We start from the raw sequence: 23355 nt of genomic DNA on the forward strand, positions 1-23355 counted from the left end.
CTACAAAATCCAATCTAAATGGAAACAATATGATATGTACAAAAATGAAATCTGAGAAATGGAATTTAGTTTTGTAACAACACACTTCTGAAACATATTACCTCTGTTAGCCATAAAGATCTCCAGGGCTGTATTTTGCAAAAGATAACGACGAGAAAAGATGGATCGTATCTCTGTGAACAGCCATTTTCCATGCAGCCCTTCAGTATATGCCAGGATCTAGTGAGGAAAAACATAACCCAAGTGAGTGACAATAGGAAGCTTTTTTGTTTTTCGTCTTTCCCCCAATTAAAATAGACTATTAAGAAAAACAATTTCAAAGAACTCAACTAAGAAAATGTGTTTTAACTTATATGAAAGAAGCTTAAATGTAAAAGCAGAGTAACACTACAAAGCATATAGTTATAAATATATATTTCGGCTTTTAAAAACAATGACATAATCTATTGCTTCTCAGGAAGTGCATATTATATTATTTATTTATTTTTTAGTCATGGAAAGTTTCAAATAAAACCTTAAAAAGAAAGAAAACTTCCAAAGAATGTCATACATGCTTCTGAATCACATATATACAAATTGGATAGTCACTTTTTACATACTTTCAAAAATAAGTTTCATAACTTTAAAAAATAATCACACGTTTTGGGGCTGGGGCTAGGACTAGGGCTCAGTGGTAGAGCGCTCGCCTAGGATATGTGAGGCCCTGGGTTTGATTCTCAGCACCACATAAAAATAAATAAATAAAATAAAGATATTGTGTTCAACTACAATTAAAAAATAAATAATTTTTTTTTAAATCGCACATTTTAAGGTCATATTAAGGCAACTCATTCAGAAAACATAAAGACTAACTGTAAAAGAGGTTAAGTATCATTTTATCAGCTAAAGCTAAGTATAAACCTACAAATGAACTCAGCATAATCTCCCTATGGAATAGATAGTTGTCAGAGTGACTTGTTACAATTCTTGTCATTCCATGTGACAGACACAATTGCTTAAAATGTTTTGCCAATTCAAAATAATCCAGTCTTTAGTCCTAAGCCACTTTGTTGCCTCGTTACTCAAGTTTTATTTTTCAAAAAGATCATTTCAAAAGCTCAATTATGAAAGTGTTAAAAAGAAATCAGATTCAACATTTCTCCACACTGAAAATGAGCATTTGCTATCAATATTTCATGAAAATCTTAATTTCAGATATCACTTAAAAGTAACCACCTTTTATTCTACACAAACTGACTTTTTCTTTTCTCATTTCCATTTTCCAAATCCTAACTGCAAATGAATCTACATTCTTTGACATAAAATGCAGTTTCTTTGAAAGAAAAAAAAAACCCTTACTTCAGTATGTATTTCAATTTTTCTAGAGAAACAATTCTATTATTGGAACAAGAGGAGCTAAAAAATGGGTTCAACTCTAAAGTACGGGTTTTTTTTTTTAATAAATAAAGTGAAAACTTCAAAGGACGCAACAACTAATCATGCCCTCAATTTTGAAATTGGCAATAGAGAATTTCTACTACTCAGTTATACAACAAGTACCTGTGTAAGGAAGATCAAGAGAAATGAACATGCAGACAGCAGACAAAAATGTTAGTATTACTCAAGATTTTTTTTTTAAATTCTTATTTCACCCTCTGCCTACAATGATCTTCTCCCAAATCTCCACATGGTTAACTCATTCTCACATTTAGATATCTACTCAGGTGTCACATCTTCAGAGAAGCCAAAGGACCTAAACTCTACTCCCTCCCCCAAATTATCAAATTTTCTTCATTACATTTATCACTATCTGAAATTATAACATTTGTTTGTTTGTCTTGCCCCTTCTGCACTAATACGAGTAAATTCAATTTGAAGGCTGGAGATGTAGATCAGTAGTGGAGCACCTGCTTAGCACTTTTGTAACCCTGGATTCAGTTCCCAGCATGGTCAAAATAATAATAATAATTTTTTAAAATTATCTTTAAGCTAAAACTGTAAAGGCACTCTATGTTCACTGACTTGAAAAATATACGGCATTGGGCTGGGGCTGTAGCTTGGTGGCAGAGCACTTGCCAAGCATGTATGAGGCACTTGGTTCAATCCTCAGAAGCACATACAAAAATAAAGGTATTGTGTCCATCTACAACTAAAAATATTTTTTAAAAAACAAAAATAATGTGGTAAAAAGTAGTTATTTTGAACAATTAAATGAATTACAGTATAGTAACTTAAGTTCTTTATTTGTTCTCAGTTGATTTTCTCTGGCACATATGATATTTTGACAAAATTTCAAGCCATGAAAATAACTGAGAAAATGGCTATTTACATAAATATGCAGATTTCTGGATTCCTGGGAAAAACTGGAGTATCTGGCCAACCTAGATGTGCCAAATGGTAACAACTGGTAAGCACTTTCTCTGTTTTGTTATAGTTTTTACATCATTCAATACTAATGTGAAATGAGCATTCAATCACTTACTATTATCTGCCTAGTTTCCATCTACATATGAGTTTGCTACTCTGGATTTATCATACTTTAAAGAAGCTAATATATGTTCAATAACACTTATAAACCAATGAATTGTTACTGTATTCATAAGGAAAATGGGGCCCACCCATGTTAAATATTTAACAGAAAAGACCCTTGGCAACTTAGTAGCAGAGCCCAGCCTACTCCCAGGTTTTCTAATCCAAAAGCCCAGAGCTTCCATTAAAAAACACTATAACATTTCTAAAGTATTATAGATTTGTTAAGCTAGAACCTAACTCACTGGAAATTTAATAAACACATTTGTTTTCCTGCACTTGGGTTAAGATGAAAGAGGAAAATCAAAAGAATACAAACATTGAAGGATCCTTTATACTCTATGATATGCTAAGAATATTACACACTGGTGTGAAGATTTTACCTTTTGTAAGTAGAGTTGTATGATAAGACCTGTTGCTCATAACAGTGATGCCAACCACGGCACAGTCATAATTGGTCAAATAAAATTTTAATTATATTCTATAGTCTTCCACTTATTAGCAGAACTAGCCTTACTAAAACATACTTTATATACAACCAGAGATATGAAAAAATTTTGCTGTATACGTGTAATAAGAATTGTAATGCATTCCATTGTCATTTTTTTAATCAATAAAAAAGCAAAAAATATTTTTAATGTACTTTTAATGTACTGAACTCATTTTTTGATTAATTAAAAATTTAATTTCTATTCCATTCCTTTAAATTGTATTATTATTCAAAGATTGACTTTAAAATACAAGTGTCATACTCATTTAAAATGTTTTGTTACCAAATGTCAAAAATATTTAAAACTACAAAAAATGACATGCTCCATGCACACACTACTCAATCTTATAAAATCCTATCATTTTGCCATATTATTGCATTATTTTCTAAAAAATAATTAAAGTAAAACAGAGAGTGTCAAAACTCCAACACTGACCAGGTGCGGTAGTACACACCTGTAATCCCAACGGCTCTGGAGACTAAGTCAGGAGGATCCTGAGTTCAAAGCCAGCCTCAGCAAAAGCAAGGTGCTAAGCAACTCAGTGAGACCCTGTTTATAAATAAAATACAAAATAGGGCTGGGGATGTGGCTCAGTGGTCAAGTGCCCCTGAGTTTCCCAGTACCCCCCACTCAAAAAGAACCTCCCATACATAACCCTTTCGGATCCCATTTTCCTCTTTTGTCACAGCCAATGAGTATCTTTATTTTGAGGTTCATTATTCCTCAAGTAAGTTTTAATACAACTAGCAGTCACATTCATAAACAGTATCCAGCATTGCTCCATGTATTTCCAAATATGAAATGAGTAGTATCATACCAACTGTATGACGGTGAGCTTCCAAAATTAAATATAAGAAGGCATAGTGATATTTTCAAAGTCAAAGAAAAAAAGAAACAGGAGAAACACAAAATTACTTAAAACTCTCAAAGGTATCAAACATTTAAAACTTGTATAATACTGACCTATTTTAAAAAATATATATAATATTACTATTGGGGTCAAGACAGGGTTTAAAAGAGAACTGAAGAACATCTGAACTAAAGATGTACTACCTAAAATTGATATAATAACATTTCATTAGGAAAAAGTGTCAGTACTGAAAAGCAGCTGAGGCCTAGTCTAAGCAAGAGGTTCATTTCTTATTGGAATAGTAGTATAAGCCAGGTCTATGGCTTCACTTCAAAGTCTCCAGAGTTCAATTAAAACTGGATTAGGTAGAAGCAGACCCTTCTTTGGGACTTTCTGTTCACTGAAACTCTACATATACTGACAACACCCTAGACAGAGGTCTAGCCCTCAGATGAATCAGTTGCTATGGAAACAGTATCATTACCATTGCTCTGCAGTTATGACCCCAAGTCTAGAATAGCTTGAAAGCTTAAGCCCACAGCACTCTCACAGAATGTTTACCACCTTGTTTTATTACTGTTAGTATGATTATTAGTCAATTCAGCTTTCACTTTTTTTTTTTTTTTTACAATTTATCTCAATAAAACTGGTTTACGAGTTAAATGTTGAATTAAGTGCATTAGGAGAAAAAGAAATCGATATTTAATTTACATATATAATATGTATACTACATTTCTTTACATTACAAAAACATCTTTTAAAAATTATATAAAATTGTGCTTTCTAAAAAAGTATGTTATTTTTTTCCAAATATACACATTTCTTTCTTCTATTCTACAATAGTATAGTATGAATACACAAGACAATTTCTTCACCATGTTACATTTATTCTTAGCCTAAAAGTAAAGCACTTTATCTCCCTTTAACCACCCATTTTGCAAAAGCCTATGAATTAATCCAAGTAAAACTCTTTTGTTTTTCTCGTCCTCATAAAAAAATAGAAACTCACATTTATAACCCAACTAGATGATATCTTTATTGACCAAATATCTGATATTTTTGAAAAATAGATTTAGAATAATTAAAACCACATTTATTTCATTTAAGTAAAAAAATGGGGGGGCGGGCGCTACATTTAAAATGTTTCAAAATTCTCCTTAAAGGTAAAACTTTAAAAGTGGGATAATATTTAATCCTCAAAATAAGAAGTATTTACATGGAAGACAATATTTAATCTCAAAAATAAGAAATATTTACATGGAAGTCTTCATATATAGAATCAACAAAGAATAATTTAAAAAAAAAAATACTATTCTTGTGCTGGGGATGTAGCTCAGTGGTAAAGTGCTTACCCAGCATGGGTAAGAACCTGGATTCAATCCCCAGTACAAAACAAAAAGAAAAAAGAAAAACAATTCTTAATGTTTAAAATTAGCATAGCATATTTTATTTTAAATAATTCTTAATTTCTGGAGCAGTTTTACTCTTTCAGACAATTCCATACTGACTTCTGAAGAAGTAGGTAATGAGATAAAAATCAGATGACTGATAACAAGAACAGTATTTGAAATTTCACAACAAAACAATTTCCAAATTATACATACATATGTGTACACAAACACACACACACACACACACACATATATATATATATATCAAGAAAAATAACTTAAACCTAGCATAAAAATGAAAACTAATCATACCATCCATTAAGCAACAGTGCCTCTATTAGCAAACTCTAGAAAATATTCTCTATATCTTATATTCAGAGAATACAGTTATGAATTATAGTCACAAGATTTATAACTTTAATATGGGAAAACAGTTAATATTTTTAAAATGAAAACACATGCTTAAAATACTCATATCAACTCAGCAGCAAATATATGCACAATTTTTATGTTTTACTGACAATAAACATAATTTCAACTTAAAGTAATTTTAATCAATTATTTAAAAATTATATTACTATTAATAATTTTATATTTTGTTATATATAATTTTCTCTGAAACTTGATATCAAAATATAACAATTTATCCTATTAAATAATATTGAATTCTAGTTGGCCTAAGTACTTTTATTTCATCATCATCCACATGCTTTTAGTTTTAAGTCCTCAAAGACATTTTTAAAGCAAGATATAGAGATCATTTTTTGAACATGAAAATGACTTGCAGTTGACTTAAGTGAATTTTAAGATGGTAATTTCATTATTAAACATATACCCATGAACACATAGAATGTCTCCTAGACTTCAACAAAAAAGCAAAATAAAAATAAAATTCATGAATACTAAAAGAAATTACCTTTTAAATTAATTTCCAGTTGTTATTTAATTATTTTATCTGCATAGTATATTTCCTCCTGCTTACAGTGCTATGATGTAGTATAGTATTCTCCTTAGCATTTTCATGGGTGACAAATTCAATTAAACATATTCATTACTCTAATGTTCTACTTGGCAGGTTTAGTCAGCATGAAAAATTAAAAATATATAAATAAAATGCTATATGACCTTTGTATTGATTGGGCTAAAATGGCTTTAGACTGGGTGTGGATGATGGGGCAGTTGGGAGGGGCAGCAAGGGAGCACACAAACACACATACTCTTGTGTTTTCTCTTCCAATTACTGAGGGAGATGATAAAACCACAGCAAATGATGTATCAGCTCATTTTATCTTATCGCTTTGGGGCTAGGTGACAATGAAGTTCATATTTCACTGGCTCCCATTGAAGATTGTGAAAATTACTTGCCCTCATGACCTGAAATTTCACTAGAAGACAGAAATTTCTCTTCTGCAAAGTAATGCAATTTTTCAGATGTCAACCTTTAGCCCAGCTTTAAAAATTAATTTCATTTATATTAACCAATGATATTGATATTTTCACAGAACGCTCTTTGATACATGAAGCACTGACTGGCAAATTGATGTTGCTTTAGATGGGTAGAACTATTTTATTTTAAGCTGCTGTGGCAGACAGATTTATGGCAAACTGAAATTCCCATTTCATAATTTAACATTTGTGCAAAGTGATGCACTTTTAAGTCTGTGGCCTGTAAATAATTCAGACTCTTCACTTGGTTCTGTTTTATTTTCAATGTTCCTCATCTTAAAAATAATTTGCATTCTAAATTAAGCATCATAAAAGTCATCTGTTATTGAATTAACATCTAATATACATCTTAATGAGTCAAAAGCAAAATGTAATAATGAAGGAAAAGAACAAAGAAGGTATTAATCCATCTTTCAACTAATTTTTAATTCGATTTTTAAACTATAACTATGATATGATTTTTTAAAAAGAAAACAAGAATCCAAGATATACCAAAAAGGATATTGAGAAATAATATTACAGAATATGAATGTACTTCACATCTTTTTCATAGAAGCACATAAGACAAAGAGTTAGGTATTAAATTTGCAGAGCAGTATCAGTATAAATTAGATAAGTTTCTGAATTAAAATTGAGATATCTGAATTTAAGTTAGCTTTTAAAATATAAACATAACAAAAGTAAAAGCCACAAGGTCAATTTTATCTTGAACAAGGTGTGAAAGGTTCCCAGATAATATAATTAACCTGTACCAAAGAAAATTTTCAATATAAAATTCCAATTTGTTTTTCCCAGTACTGGGTATCGAGTGCTAGGGGCACTCTATCATTGGGTTACTCCCCAGCCCTTTTTATTTTCAGACAGGGTCTCATGAAATTGTCCAGCCTGGCCTCAAACATGCAATCTTCCTACCTCAGCCTCTCAAGAATGGGATTACATGTATGTGCTACCACAACCAGGTAAATTCCAATATTTTGCAGTTAAAACCTTAACTTTTTTTTAACCTTTACCCAGTAAAGAGTTTCATCTAATTCAGAAAATGCCTGTAAAACATAATCATTACTAATACCCTTTCATTTTATTAATATGGTAGGCAAAGACATGCATATGATTTTATGCTCTTAAAATTAGAAAAAGACCAAGAAAAACATTTCCCTAATTTAATTACTTTCTTCCCAAATTTTTAACACTGCTCTGCCTAACTTGCTTATAGTAAAAATGACATTTGCATTTTTATGCTAACAATATGCATATTGTTTTTCTTCACAAATATTTTTGTTCAGTTCTTCCTTAGATCCATGAGAGAAAAATGGGAGCACAAATTATACTTTATAATTTTTTCCATTGTGGTTAAAAATATTCCTAATCACTTCTCAAAAACTTGTACAAGTAAAATGTATTGCCCCTGTGTTCAAGCTATAACGAATTTCTGCCTATTAGTCCATATACTGATTCTTAATAGTCATAAGCTTCCTATTCCTTAATATTTCAGTTTAAACCTACATTACTAAAAAAAACTGACTAATTTTAAAAACAACTGAAGGACACAAACTAGTTTTCTTCTTGGTGCCAGTTCTTCCTTTCTGAACTCAATCTCAATTTTAAATTGATACCAAAAATCCTCCCTAATAAGGGGGAAAAGGCACACTCATACATTGCTGGTGGAACTGCAAATTGGTGCAACCAATCTGTAAAATACAATGAAGATTCTTTTAAAAAAAGTTGAAACGGAACCACCATTTGACCCAGCTATCCCACTCCTTGGTATACCCAAAGGACTTAAAAACAGCATATTACAGTGATACAGCCACATCAATGTTTATAGCAGCACAATTCAAAACTGCCAAACTGTGGAACCAACCTAGATGCCCCTCAATAGATGAATGGATGAAGAAACTGTGGTATATATATAACAGAATATTACTCAGCAATAAAAGAGAATAAAATTATGGCATTTGCAGATAAATTTGCAAATAAATGGAGTTTGGAGAATATCATGCTAAGCCAAATAAACCAATCCCAAAAAACAAAAGGCCAAATGTTTTCTCTGATAAATGAATGCTAATCCAGGATGGGGGTGGGGATGAGTGGAGGAACTTTGGATTGGGCAAAGGGGAGAGAAGGGAAGGGGAGGGGAGGGGAAGGGAGGAGGTATGGGGGTAGGAAAGATGGTGGAATGAGAGGGACTTTATTATATCCCTAGGTATATGTATGATTGCATAAATGGTGTGACCCGACTTCGTGTACAACCATAAGTGAAAACACTGTGCTCCATCTGTGTACAATGAATCAAAGAGCATTCTGCTGTCATGTATAACTAACTAGAACAAATTTTAAAAAATACAAAACAAAATCCTCCCTAGGTATTTGACCTAAGTCTTCAAGTTTTGGTAACTTCAACTTATTTATTGAAAGATTACTTATTCTCTTTGAAGCAGATATAATATGAATTAGCCATTGGAAGTTTCTGAGTTGACTAAGCCATTTAAATGAATTCAAGGGAAAATGTTTGTTTAATTTCAAGAAATTTCCTTTTTGTTATTCAAACAGCAAGGAAAAGAAATAAAATGCAAAATAAAAAAAATGTCACATAGAACTTAATGCTATACACCTAAAATCCCCAGAAGACTTTTTCCTAATAATATGAAAACACTTTTCTACTTCAGTTCTTTAGTTTTCTGTCTCCTATTAAGTACTCATCTTATGTAGTTGGAGTTCATTATAAATGTATGTTTATATGTAGTTTCTTAACAGAATATGAATTTAAATATTGTGCCCACATTCAACTTTGGATAAAATTTCCAAAAAAGCTGTTTTATTAAATAACATAGAATTACAGAATACTATGAAAATAAGTTAAATAAGATTTTCAGGACTGGGGCTGCAGCTCAGTGGCAGTGCACACGCCTAGCATGTTGTCAGGCACTGAGTTAAATCCTCAGCACCATATAAAAATAAACAAATAAGCCCACTTTGTTTATTGGGTTATTTGGGGGTTTTTGTTGTTGTTGTTTGTTTGTTTGTTTTGTGTGTGTTACATTTTTTGAGTGCTATATATATCCCAGACATTAGTGCTCTATCTGATGTGCTTGTGGTAAAGATTTGCTCCATTCTGTGGGCTCTCTATTCACCTCACTGATTGTTTCTTTTGCTGAGAAGAAGCTTTTTAGTTTGAATCCATCCCATTTATTGATTCTTGGTTTTAATTCTTGCACTATAGGAGTCTTGTTAAGGAAGTTGGGGCCTAATCCCACATGATGGAGACTTGGGCCTACTTTTTCTTCCATTAGGCACAAGATCTCTGATTTAATTCCTAGGTCCTTGATCCACTTTGTGTTGAGTTTTGTGCATGGTGAGAGAAAAAGGTTTAATTTCATTTTATTACATGTGTATTTCAGTTTTCCTAGCATCATTTGTTGAAGAGGCTATCTTTTCTCCAATGTACATCTTTGGTACCTCTGTCTCATATAAGGTAACTGTAGTTATGTGGGTTAGTCTCCGTATCCTCTATTCTGTACCACTGGTCTACAGGTCTATTTTGGTGCCAATACCATGCCATTTTTGTTACTATTGCTCTGTAGTACAGTTTAAGATCTGGTATAGTGATGCCACCAGCTTCATTGTTCTTGCTAGGGGTTGCTTTGGCTATTCTGGGTCTCCTATTTTTCCAGATGAATTTCATGATTGCTTTTTGATTGGGATTGCATTGAATCTGTATAGTGCTTTTGGTAGTATGGTCATTTTGACAATATTAATTCTGCCTATCTAAGAACAAGGTAGATCTTTCCATCTTCTAAGGTCTTCTTTAATTTCTTTCATTAGCTGTAGTTTTCATTGTAGAGGTGTTTCATCTCTTTCATTAAGCTTATTCCCAAGTTTTTTTGTTTGTTTGTTTGTTTTGAGGCTATTGTAAATGTAGTGGTTTTCTGAGTTTCTCTTTCTGAGGATTTGTCACTGATGTACCCAATCAATAAATGGGCCAAGGAACTGAACAGATACTTCTCAGAAGAGGATACACAATCAATCAACAAACATATGAAAAAAATGTTCAACATCTCTACCAATTAGAAAAATGCAAATCAAAAGCACTCTAAGATTTCATCTCACTCCAGTCAGAATCGCAGCTATCAAGAAAACAAACAAAAATAAACGTTGCCAAGGATGTGGGGGAAAAGGCACACTCATACATTGCTGGTGGGACTGCAAATATGAAAAGCAATATGGAGATTCCTTGGAAAACTTGGAATGGACTTGGAATTTGACCCAGATACTCCACTCTGCAGTTTATACCCAAAGGACTTAAAAACAGGATACTACAGGGACACAGCCATATCAATGTCTATAGCAGCACAATTCACAATAGCTAAATTGTGGAACCAACCCAGATGCCCTTCAGTAGATTAACTGATGGGGAAACTTTGGTATACATACACAATGGAACATTACTCAGCATTAAAAGAGAATAAAATCATGGCATTTACAAGTAAATGAATGGAGTTGGAGAGTATAATGCTAAGTAAAGTAAGTCAATCCCAAAAAACCAAAGGCTGAATGTTTTCTTTGATATGAGGATGCTGACTCATAAGGTCAATGGGGGGATAAAGGGGAGCATGGGAGGAATGGAGGAACTTTAGATAGGGCAAAGGGGAGGGAAAAGAGGGGAAGGGGTAAGGGGGTAGGAGGTGGAATGAGTTAGACACCATTACCCTAAGTACATGTATGAAGACATGAATGGCGTGAAAATACTTTGTGTACAACCAGAGACTTGAAAAATTGCGCTCTATATGTGTAATATGAAATGAATTGCATTCTGTCATCATGTATAACAAATTAGAATAAATAATTTAATAAAGGGAAAAAATAAACAAATAAAATAAAGGCATTCTGTCCTTCTGTCCATCTACAACTACAAAAAATAATAAATACTTTAAAAAAAAAGATTTTCAGAGTTAACCTGATTTTAATGCATAACTCTCCATGCAGTTGCATACTTTCCTCTAGACTGGAATTCATACTTAAGCACTAGCCTCAGTCACCTTCTTATTCCCAGTACCTAACACATTTCCAGAAACACAGAAGATGTTGACTGCGGGATAAAGAGCCAGCTCAGCCTCACAAACTACCTACAATCTGGGAATCTGAGAACATATTAACATAAACAGCAAAACCCAAAATAGGGTAGAAAAGTAAAATGGAAAACTACAAGAAAGCACAAAGAGCAAAAAAAAATTTTTTTTTATTTTTAAAAATCAAATTCAGGGTTAGGGATGAAGCTCAGTGGTAGAATGCTTGCCTAACACATGAAAGGCCATGGGGTGGACCCCAATACCGAATTAAAAAGAAGAGTCAAATTCATGTGTCAGAGTATTCCACTTCTAATAAAGTAGACTAACAAGGACCAGATTACACTTGGACCTAAACAATACTGAAAGCAAACATAATTTATGGGAGACAATTTGTGCTCAAGACATTAAACATCAAGCAACGAAAGACAATGACCCCTGAGAAACACAGAACAAATTAGAATATCTACTACTGTATAAGAGTACTGTCTGCAAAGACTTTGCAGGTTCCAGAGAAAGAAAGAATAACTCAGAGCATAATGTTCACCTCCCATCAAAAAGGGAACAAATAATAAACATTCTAAATTGCTATATAATTTACATTTGCTGTATTAGCTAAGGATATTCAATTCTGTTTTAGAAGACAAGAAAATAAATGGGATAGATGAAACCATCCAAAGAAACATTAAACATAGTAAGAAGACAGTTTATGAGGTACATACAATAGACTATGGTAAGTATAGGTAATGAGTAAGGAAGTAGCTTCCAAGAGACAGAAGAATTCAAACAGTGCTCAACATGTACGATGAATTTAGAGTCTGAAGTCACACAGGATCTATAAAAAATAGAGTACATTGAATATATGAAAATATATTTTTTAAAGTATTACAGATAAAAAGAGATGAAAAGTCATGTAAGCAAGATACTTCAGTAGGGTCTCTCATGTTTCTGAGGGTCTTTCCAAGAGTATTTTCATAGTGAACAGCCCTGGGAAAAAAACAGATAGTGTCTTGCTTTGGAGCAAAGGGCAGATTTATTTACTCTCCAGTATAATAAAGACAATGATACTTTGGGGCCAAAGATCAGATCTTACAGTCCAGTGTAAAAATGTTGGGTTCTCTAAGGTGGAGGTTGATCCACTGATATGTAAACTCACTAGCAGAGTTTACTGGGTATAAGCTCATAGCATATCAATCCTCTCAGGCTGCACTAAAAAACCACCATAGATTAGTTGACTTAAACAACTGAAATTTATTTCTCATAGTTCCAGGGGGTTAAGTCCAAGACAAAGGTGCAGTCAATTCAGTTCCTGGTGAGGGGTTTCTTCAGGTTTGCCAAAGACTGCCTTCTCCCTGTAACTTCACATAGTGAGAGTGGGGAAAGACAGAATTTCTCTTTTATTCAGTCAGAGTCCCTTAATTACCCCATAAAAACCCTGTCTCCACATATGGCAACATTGGGTGTTAGGGTTTCAATGCATGAGTTTTAGGGGGATACAATTCCATCTACAAAAGTCTTCCGTGTCAAGTCATGAAATGTGGGGACAGGGAACAGAAACTAACGTTTAGGTGTTTACTCTTCTTGTTTTGCTGCTAAGTCACTGTCTCCTATCTTCTATCAGCATCCACAACACTGGCAGAATAAATTGTAGCTTGCAAGCAAGGTACAATTTCACATCCTTCACAGTTCTTGACACTCTGAATGCTGGCCACTATGTCAGGCTTAAATTTGCCACAATTGATGATACTCAGTTTGGTCCCATTCTGGCCTCAGTGGGTACTGTCTGCACAAGAAATATAGAAAGAACCCACAACTACTTAGCAGGCGACTGGTTAGCTACAGTCATAACCAGAGTACCTGAGGCTATGTCTCTCAAACATAGCTGGTTGTTTTGTTGGCCCAGGACACTTTCCCTAACTCCTAATTCAGGTACTCAGAACAACAAGGAAGGTGAGTGTCAAAGACACATAAATGTTGAATGAACCAGGACTCCTACTCTCATCCCTCTGCCTACAGGCATTCCTCTCTCTCTTTTCTTCTGTGTATTTTTTTCTTTATATTATAACTGCACTTTGTGGTAGGATTCGTTGTTACATATTCATACACACACAATATAACAATATAACTTGGACATTATTAATGTCCAGTATCACTATGTATTTTAAATTGGTTTTATAAATCATGTGTTTTGAGAACTTTAATTTGGTATCTGACCCCTCTATTCTGTGATTTCTGGGAAGACGTGTTTGGTATGCTTGGAGGCTTGATCATTACATCAAGGTCATTCTCACGTATTGATCTATCCATATACTACAATTTTAAAAAATTATTGTAGGTCATAAAAGAAGAATTAGGAAGCCCCATTATTCATTTATAAAGCCAGCATATCTTTAATACTAAAAATTTAAAATTAGAGACTCAAAGTGGAAAACTATAGAGCAAAGTTTTCATTAAGTAATGATATAATACCTCTAAATAATTCATATGCAAATTGAATTCATTAATATAAGAATAATATATCATTACCAAGAAGAGTATGTCCTTGGATTTCAAGAATTTAACAGGAAAATATTATGCAAGCACTTATTAGATAGAAGCTGTACAGGTATATGATGAAATTTTTAAAAACTTACATAGAGGGTATTTATTTGTTGCTATTTGTTTTGATTTGTTTTTACCAGAAACCAACATCAATTATTAGTTATGTGATCTGGAGGTAACCCCATAATCTCTGGACTAAATTACAATACCTGTTTCATATGCTTGTTTTGAAAATTAAATTAATATATTCACAGTCTATAAAAATATCATCTGACACATAGTAAACACTAAGTATGTGTTTGCAATTATTATAATAATAATTATCACCAAATTGCAAAAGTTGACATAAATTAAAAAATAAAATTCAAACATAAACATTAAGTAGGAAGAAATAATAATTCTCTTACTATATCCAAAATGCTCTAATTAAAATAAATATAAAATAAATACGATATCTATTCTCAATTTTAGTAACTTGGAACTTCAATACAGAAACAAGAGAAAATTGAAAAAATTGAACCCAATGGTAAAAAAAAAAAAACTTCAAACATGAATAATTTTAATAAGAAAGGCAAAGAGAAGCTATAGGAAAACAACTATAAAACAGTATTAGGGGAACACAAACTATAATCTAACTACCTCCAAAAAGCATTTAATATCATTTTAATATCAATATCATTAACAAGGATTTACCAAAAATTAATATTTAAATGTAATGTGTTTATAATTAGAATGCTAATGAGACTTTTTAAAACCTTCATTTAACTATTTAAAGTTTATATGACAGATTATATACCTGAAAAGAGCCAATAAAGGGATGGAAGCAGAGACGTGTAAAAAGGGAGTACCCCACCTTAAACAAAATGTATATGGAATAAAGATCTAAATAAATATATTTAAATAACATGATACTAAAATTCAGTTTGACATTTTCTTTCTTTCTTTTTTAAAAGTGCCAGTTGTACTGCTGAAAACTGATAGCAGAGCTTCGTGTGATACTCGTTCATCACTAGACCACACAGGGTGTGCATACATTCAGCTCCCAGTTGTTCTTCTCATGTGTCAATACAATATAGAAACTGAGAGAACTTTTAAACCATGAACTGGATCTCAGAATGTAGGAATGCTTATAACTTCATAGAGACACATAATTAGAGGTAAAAGATAGTATTGATAAAGTCAAATGGCAAAAAAAAAATAGATCTGGAAAATCTATTTAATGACAAAGGGTTACTATAATATACATAAATTCATGGGAAAACGAATAGAAAAATGTATGAAGTCTGTAAAATGGAATCTTACAGAACTGATTCAAAGTTCCAGCATTTAAAAAAAATTCAAATTTATTAGTAATAGTGAAAAAATATAGTAATGTAAGAATGAGATATTTTATACCTGAGAAACTAGCAAAAATTAAGAGCTATCACAAATTGTGCTCACAGGAAGGCAGAGAAAAGTATATATTGCTAACAAAAACATAAAAAACATAAATGCCCTTTGAAAAGTAATTTTATAATTTATTAAAATAAAAGTACATATGCTCTTAACAAACCAATCTTAGGGAAAGTATGATAGAATAAAAAATTCTATTATGTAAGCAGGTAAGAATGTTTATTGCCACACTTTTCAGATTGACAAAAACAAAAAGAAAAATGAGACTGTGAAATCCAATCAATTAGGAAACTAGCTGTATAATCATATCTTGTTCAGTCCTCAAGAAGTTTGAATTAAAGCTCATAAGCTGCCTTGGGTAGATTTCCATGGTCAACATATTGTGGAGTTAAGAAAAGCAACACTTCAAATTGTATATATTACATTATTTTATTTTTTTAAATGAATGACAAATTCCCCTGTGGTTCGGCATCCCTGGGTTCAATCCCTAGTACCAACAACTAAATAACAAAGCACTGATGAATTTATAAGAAAGTAGAGAAAAACAAGAGAATATGCAGTAGACTGCTAATACACATTAAGTATGGGAGAAGACATTCTGGAAGGTAGGCAACGCAGACAGAGCAATGAAGAAAAGGGAAAACTGCATGCATAAAAATAAAACACATGGAGCTAGGGAGGTATCTCAGAGTTAGTGTGTTTGCAGACATGTGTGAGGCTCTGTTCCATCACGGGAACACAAGCAAATAATTCAAATAAAATGCACATGCAGATTAAAAAAAAATAAGCGATGCATCAATTATAATAATATGTATGCACAGCACAGAAATACAAAATCTGAAATTAAGAAGGAACATCATTTTCTAAACCTTTTTACTGTATCTTATTAGCAGTTTTAGAATATTCTCATGCAGGATGAAAGTCAATTTCTTTTTCTTTCCGTTCTTTCAATATTTTCCAGGGTTTAGCCTATTAACCTGTTTTTCTTCTTTAATGTTTCCAAAATCATTTCCATAGATTCTTGGAGTTCTTCTTCACCTAGGACTGGCCTCTCTTCCTTCTCACTCTTTTAAGATAAGAATTCACCTCCGTTCAACATTAAATGTTTCACTCTTGGTTTCTATCTGGAACCAAAGGTTCAGGCCACAATCCCCTCGTCCTGGAGTGTGAGACCTCACTCAAGCAGTAACTGGAAACAAATCTGAACCTGTTACCCTCTCAGAGACCGCCCCTCCTTTTTTCTTACTCACCCAACTCTGTCCTCTGTAGGTCTGATGCAGCGCTGAGAACAGGAAATCTCTGGAGTTTCATGCATACTTTTTAATTTCTGAGGACCAATGGCCTTAAATACTTATCTCTATGATGTCAGCCGTAAACATTAATAGTCCCATTTGTTCACTTAATTCATTTTTATGTTGATCTGAATATAGCCCTTTCCAAGACTTTATTTTTTCCTTCAGTTCATTTTACTTTATTCATAATTTATACAGAAAGTAGCACTAAATGGAGCAACTAATTCCTTCTGAAAGTAATTAATTTCAAGCTTTCAAAGCCTCCCATACATAATAATTAAAAGAAAAAAATCCTTGCAGTTTAAATCCATATTTTTTCCTTAAAACTGTATTATGGCATTATTTCCATGTGGTGAAATATACAGAAATAGAGCTTGGAGAGTTCTAGTAAACTCACATACCAATATAACCCCCTCATCATGATATACACCACTTCTGACATCCCAGAATGACTGCCCACATCCTACTTTCACAGTCAACATCCTACCACCACACATTCACTGTTCTGATTTTCCACTAATGATTGGCTTTGCCATTCTAAGGAATTATTTACATAAAATCACACAGCAATGCTCTTTCGTTTCTGGTTTCTTTCACTCACCACAATGTTCTCAGGTTGCTTCGTGTTGTTTGCTGTATCAGTGATTCATTTCTTTTCATTGCTGAGTAATACTTCATTGTATAAATAAAACATAACTGCTGTATCTATGCATCTACTGATGGACATTCATTTAGTTCACAAAGAAGAAAGTTGATATGAACATCTGTGTAGTAGTCTTCTTGTGGACCTAAATCTTGAGAGGGTAAATATCTAGGAATGGCATGGCTGAGTCACAGATTAGGTGGAATGTGTAACTTTAGAGAAACTGCCAGAAATTTGTTAAAGTGGCTGCACTAGTTTACACTCCCATCTGTAATAGGTGAGCGTTCCAATTTCTAACTTCCTTGTTAACATTTGGTGGTGTCAGTCGTTAATTTTAGCCATGAATGTGTACTAGTAACTCCCGGTGATTTTCCAAGGTGAAAAATGACTCTGAATTCTTTTTCAGGTGTTTATTGGCCATTCACTTGTCCACCCTTGGTGAAGCCACTAATCAAATCTTTGGCCCATTTGTTTTATTGCACTGTCTTTTTATTATAGATTTGCTAATATTTAGTAGACACAAGTTCTCCATTAGATGAATGTATTGAAGATGTTTTCTTCCAGTCTAAGGCTTACCTATGCATTTTATTAACAGTAAATAATCATGATAAGATTAATTTGTTGAACACATTTTTTCTTCAATGGTACATGAATTCTAGGTCTTAAAAAGAAATCTTTTAAAAATATATTTTAAAGGCAGCTTGACAATTTCTTCAAAAAAGACCTATTGGGATTTTTGAATAAGACTGAGTTGAATCTATAATCAATTTGGGGAGAACTGACATCTCTATAATATTATTCTCTTAATCCACAAACTTGACTGTATCTTTACACTTATTGAAGTTTTCTTTAATTTCTCTTAGCAATATCTTATATTTTTCAGTAAGTCTTACATATATTTCAGTAAATTTCTCCTAAGTATTTCATGTTTTTTAAAATGTTATTGTTACATTGTAAAATCACCGATGATTTTCACGGTATTATTTTTTTATATTTTTAGAATGTCTCTATACACAATCACACTATTTTCAAATAAAGAGTTTTTTATACCCATTTTATGAGGCTTTTTGCTTCTTTTTCTTGTGCCATTATGCTGACTAGCACAACACTGAGTAAAAGTGGTGAAAGTAGACATACTTGCCTTGGTCCCAATTTTAAGGTGAAGGTATACGGCTTTTACCACCAAATTAAATGTTAGCTTTAGTTTTTTTTTTTTAAGATCCCTTTTTCTGAGTTGAGAAGTTCTACTTCTGGTTTGCCTAAGAGGTTTAATCATCTTTTCTCAGAAACTTTTCCCCTACATTGATGATGAGTTTTACTCCTTTGTTCTATTAGCACCGTGCACCATGGTGGTGATTCCAATATTGAAGTATTTCTGTATTTGTGAGGAAAGAACCCATTTGGTCATGATAGATTATCCTTTTCAAATACTGTTGAATTTGATTTTATAATGTTATATAAAGGATTTTTAAAATTTATTTATTTATGTGGTGCTGAGGATCAAACCCAGTGCTTCATATGTGTGAGATAAGCACTCTACCACTGAGCCACAGCCCAGCCTTATATAAAGGACATTTTCCACCTATATTCACAAGAGAAATGTCAAGTTTTCTTTTAGTGATTTTGTTAACAAGATCATGATAGTCTCCTAAAACAAGCTGATAAGTATTCCCTCTCTTATTTTTCCAAAAGAACTTGAACCTTCAAAGTGGGATAGCCTTTACCAGGAATGTCATCTGAAGTAGGTTTTCTTCATAGGATAGTTTGTAGCAAGAGATTAATTTTCTTAAAAAAAAAAAAGGGAGCTCTTCAGATTATTCCCTTCTAATTATATGTGCTTTGGAAGTTTCAGTCTTTGCAGAAATTTATTCATTTTATCTATGTTGTCAAATTTATGCTTTCAATGGCCATAAAATTTATAATGATGTTCTCTTTCATTCCTTATGTTGGTAATTCATATCTTTTCTCTCTATAATCAGGACAAATGTTTTCAATTTTATCAAACTTTACCAAAAAACAAAAACCAACAACTTTGGTTTCACTGTCTTTTTCCTACAGTTTTTTCTTTTCTGTCTTATAGATGGATATAATATCTTTATTTTATCTATTTATTATTTTCAATGTGGTGCTGAGGATCAAACAAAATGCCTCACACATGCTAGGCAATTGCTCTACCATTGAGCGCCAACCTCAGCCCCTGTGTTTTCTTTTTTTAAATTGATTTTTCTCTTTTCATCTTTATTAAGTTGTTCCTATGCTTTTGTGGGGTTTAATTGTTCTTCTAAATTCTTAATGATGAATGATGGATCTTTTTGATTTTTTTTTTTTACTTTTCTGTCATTCTCATATATTGTAATTTATAAGGTTATGAATTTTAAAGTTATACATTTTTTTAAAGAGAGAGAGAGAGAGAGAGAAATTTTTAATATTTATTTTTTAGTTTTCGGCGGACACAGCGTCTTTATTTGTATGTGGTGCTGAGGATCGAACCCGGGCCGCACGCATGCCAGGCGAGCGCGCTACCACTTGAGCCACATCCCCAGCCCTAAAGTTATACATTTTCATCTTGAAACTATTTTATCTATAACTCACAATTTCGATATATTGTATTTTCATTATGCTTTTAAAATATTTCCTAATGTCCCTAAGGGTTTCTTTACCTTGGTTTTTTCCTCAAACAATTTTCTGTTTAATTTGTAATATTTGGGGATTTTTCAGGCATCTTTCTCATTTTGATGTCTAGTTCAATTGCATGGAGGATAAAGAACATAATCTCTACAATTTCAATTCAATTAGATTAGAGCATTTTGCCAAAACAGGCAGGAAGACCAGTGGAATAGAGCGGAAAACACAGAGACAAATCCACAAAAATACAGTTATCCCACACTAGACAAAGGCATAAAAAACATACATTGGGGAAAAGATGCCCTTGAACAATCGTTCTTGGAAAACTGAAAATACATATGTAGTAAAATGAAATTTAACCCTTATCTCCTGTTCTGCACAGAACTCAATTCAAAGTAGATCAAAGACTTAGGGATTAGATGAGAAACCTGCACCTAGTAGAAGAAAATGTAGTCACCACACTCCAACATGTTGACTTAGGAAACAACTTCCTTAACAAAAACTCCTAAACCAATAATCAATAAGTGGAATGGCTCAAATTTTCTTCACAGCAAGGGAAACAATCAAGAGTGTGAAGAGAGAGCCTACAGAATGGGAGAAAATCTTTGCCACCTACACATCCAATAAGACATTAATTTCTAGAACATACAAAAAAAACACAAGAAGTCTAACACACACACAAAAAAATAAAATAAAATATAATAAAATAAAAATAAACACAAATAACCCAATCAATAAATGGGCAAAGGAGTTAAACACTTCTCAAAAGAAGAAATACAGTCAACAAATATTTGAAAAAATGTTCAACGTCTCTAGAGAAATGCAAATTAAAACTACACTGAGATTTTTACCTCACTCCAACCAGAATGGCAATTACCAAGAATGCAAGTAACAATAAATGTTGGCGAGAATGTGGGCAAAAGAGTACTTGCATCCATTGTTAGTGGGACTGCAAATTGATGTAACCACTCACTCTGAAAAGCAGTATGGAGATTCCTCAGAAAACGTGAAATGAAACCACCATTTGACCCAGTTATACCACTCCTCAGTACCCAAAGGAGTTAAAATCAGCATGCTACAGTGACACAAACCACATCAATTCACAATATCTAAGCTATCAAACCAAGGTATGTGCCTGCAACAGATGAATGTATAATAAAGAAAATGTGGTATATACATACACAATGGAATATTACTAAGCCATAAAAAAGAATGACTTTATTATTTTTGTGGGTAAGTGGATAGAATTGGAGACTATCATGCCAAGTGAAATAAGCCAACCCCCCAAAACCAAAGGCTACATGTTCTCTTTGATATGTGGATGCTAACCCACAACAAGAGGCAGGGAAGAGATTAGAAGTTCAGTGGATTAGACAAAGGGAAATGAGGGGAGGGGTATGGGAATGGGAAAGACAATAGAATAAATCTGACCATATATATATATATATATATATATATATATATATAGAGAGAGAGAGAGAGAGAGAGAGAGAGAGAGAGAGACTCACCATCATGTACATCCATAAGACTGGGATCCTAATTAGAACAAGATATATTCTAAGTTTACACAAATATATCAAAATCATTTCTACTGCCATGTATAACTGAAAATAACAAATAAAATTTTTTTTAAATTAGTGCATTTGGTTTATAATGTAACAAATATGCCATCCAACTGTGCTGAGAGTTGAGACCTTTAAGAGGTGACTGGGTCATGAAGATTTTGCCCTCACAAATGGAATAATACTATTACCATGGGAGTGAGTTCCTTATTACAAGTAGGTTTATTAGAAAAGTGAGTTCAGACCTCTCATGTTCTTAGTCACCGATGTGATGCCTTATGCCAATTATAAAGGCCCTCACTAGGCTGGGCCCTTCAATCTTGGACTTTTCAGAGTCCAGAAATGTGAACCATGTAAATTTCTACTCAATACAATGATTCTAAAGCTTAAGTATTGTGGAATTCTGTTACAGCAGTAGAAAACGAATTGAAATAATACCTGTGCCTTATTTTTAATGAGCCTGATAAGTGTGTTTTAAATTTTTACATGTTTAATCTTAGTTAGACCATCAACATTTAAAGTAATTGTTGATATGGCTGGGTTTAAGTCTACCATCTTGTTATTTGTTCTCTATTTGTCCCATCTGTTTTTATTTCTTTTTGCCTTAAATTCTCCAGCCTCCAAAACTCTGAGGACATAAAATTTCTATTGTTTATAAATTTCCCTGATTTATTAATTTCATTATAGCAGCACAGATGGACTAAAAAGGAAATGTACTAGGAGTTATCTGTTGCTATAACAAATGCCTCAAAGTGTGGAAGTGACTCTGTAACTGGGGAATAGGCAGAACAGTTTTGAAGTGAATATTGGAAAAGGCCTGTATTTCCACGAATAGGTTGTTGAAGGCTCAGAAAAAAGGGAGGATTACAGAGATCTTCAGTCCTGAAGATCAGCTTAATGGTCGTAAATAGAATGTTGTTAGAAATTTGGACAGTGAAATCATTCTGACTAGATTTTAAATGGAAATGAGGAATATCTTATGGGAACCTGCAGAAAAGGCCAGTTTCCTGATACAAAGTGGCAAAGAGCATGGCTGAGTTATGTTCTTGTTTTAATGCTCTGTGAAAGGCCAAATTTAAGAGCAAAAATGAAGTCAGATATTTAGTGGAAGAAATCTCTAAGCAAAGTGTTCAGGGGACTGCATGTCTTCCTTTAATTGCTTACCATAGAATTCATAAAAAGAGAAGTTAAAATTTATAATCAAAAGAGAAGCAGAATGGAAAGACTTTAACAATTCTCATCCTGGGGCTGGGATTGTAGCTCAGTGGTAGAGCACTTGCCTAGTATGTGTGAGGCACTGGGTTCGATTCTGAGCACCACATATGAATAAATAAATAAATAAATAAATAAAGGCTCTCATTGACAACTAAAAAAAGAATAAAAAACAAAACAAAAAACAATTCTCATCCTGGCCATGTCAACAATAGAAGGGTGCTGCCAAATAATTATTTGATAAGTAGATAAGTTTGGACCCAAGGAAGCCAGATACTTCCCTTCATCAAGACAATGGGTGAATCACCTCTCTTCCCCAAGGCCATTTCAGAGACCTTC

General features: G+C 32.9%; 1 protein-coding gene across 6 annotated transcripts in view; it reads right to left on the reverse strand.

The window, feature by feature from the left end:
* The window catches only part of Lrba (LPS responsive beige-like anchor protein), a 607623-nt gene that overhangs the window by 203335 nt on the left and 380933 nt on the right, over nt 1-23355 (reverse strand). For all 6 annotated transcript variants that reach the window (XM_048813495.1, XM_048813494.1, XM_048813493.1 and 3 more), the window contains one exon: nt 102-219. In XM_048813495.1, coding sequence (XP_048669452.1) covers nt 102-219 — 118 coding nt within the window. The remainder of the gene's footprint in view (nt 1-101; nt 220-23355) is intronic.

The sequence above is a fragment of the Marmota marmota genome, unplaced genomic scaffold, assembly GCF_001458135.2.
Source record: "Marmota marmota marmota unplaced genomic scaffold, marMar, whole genome shotgun sequence".
In the NCBI taxonomy this organism is placed as follows: Eukaryota; Metazoa; Chordata; class Mammalia; order Rodentia; family Sciuridae; genus Marmota; species Marmota marmota.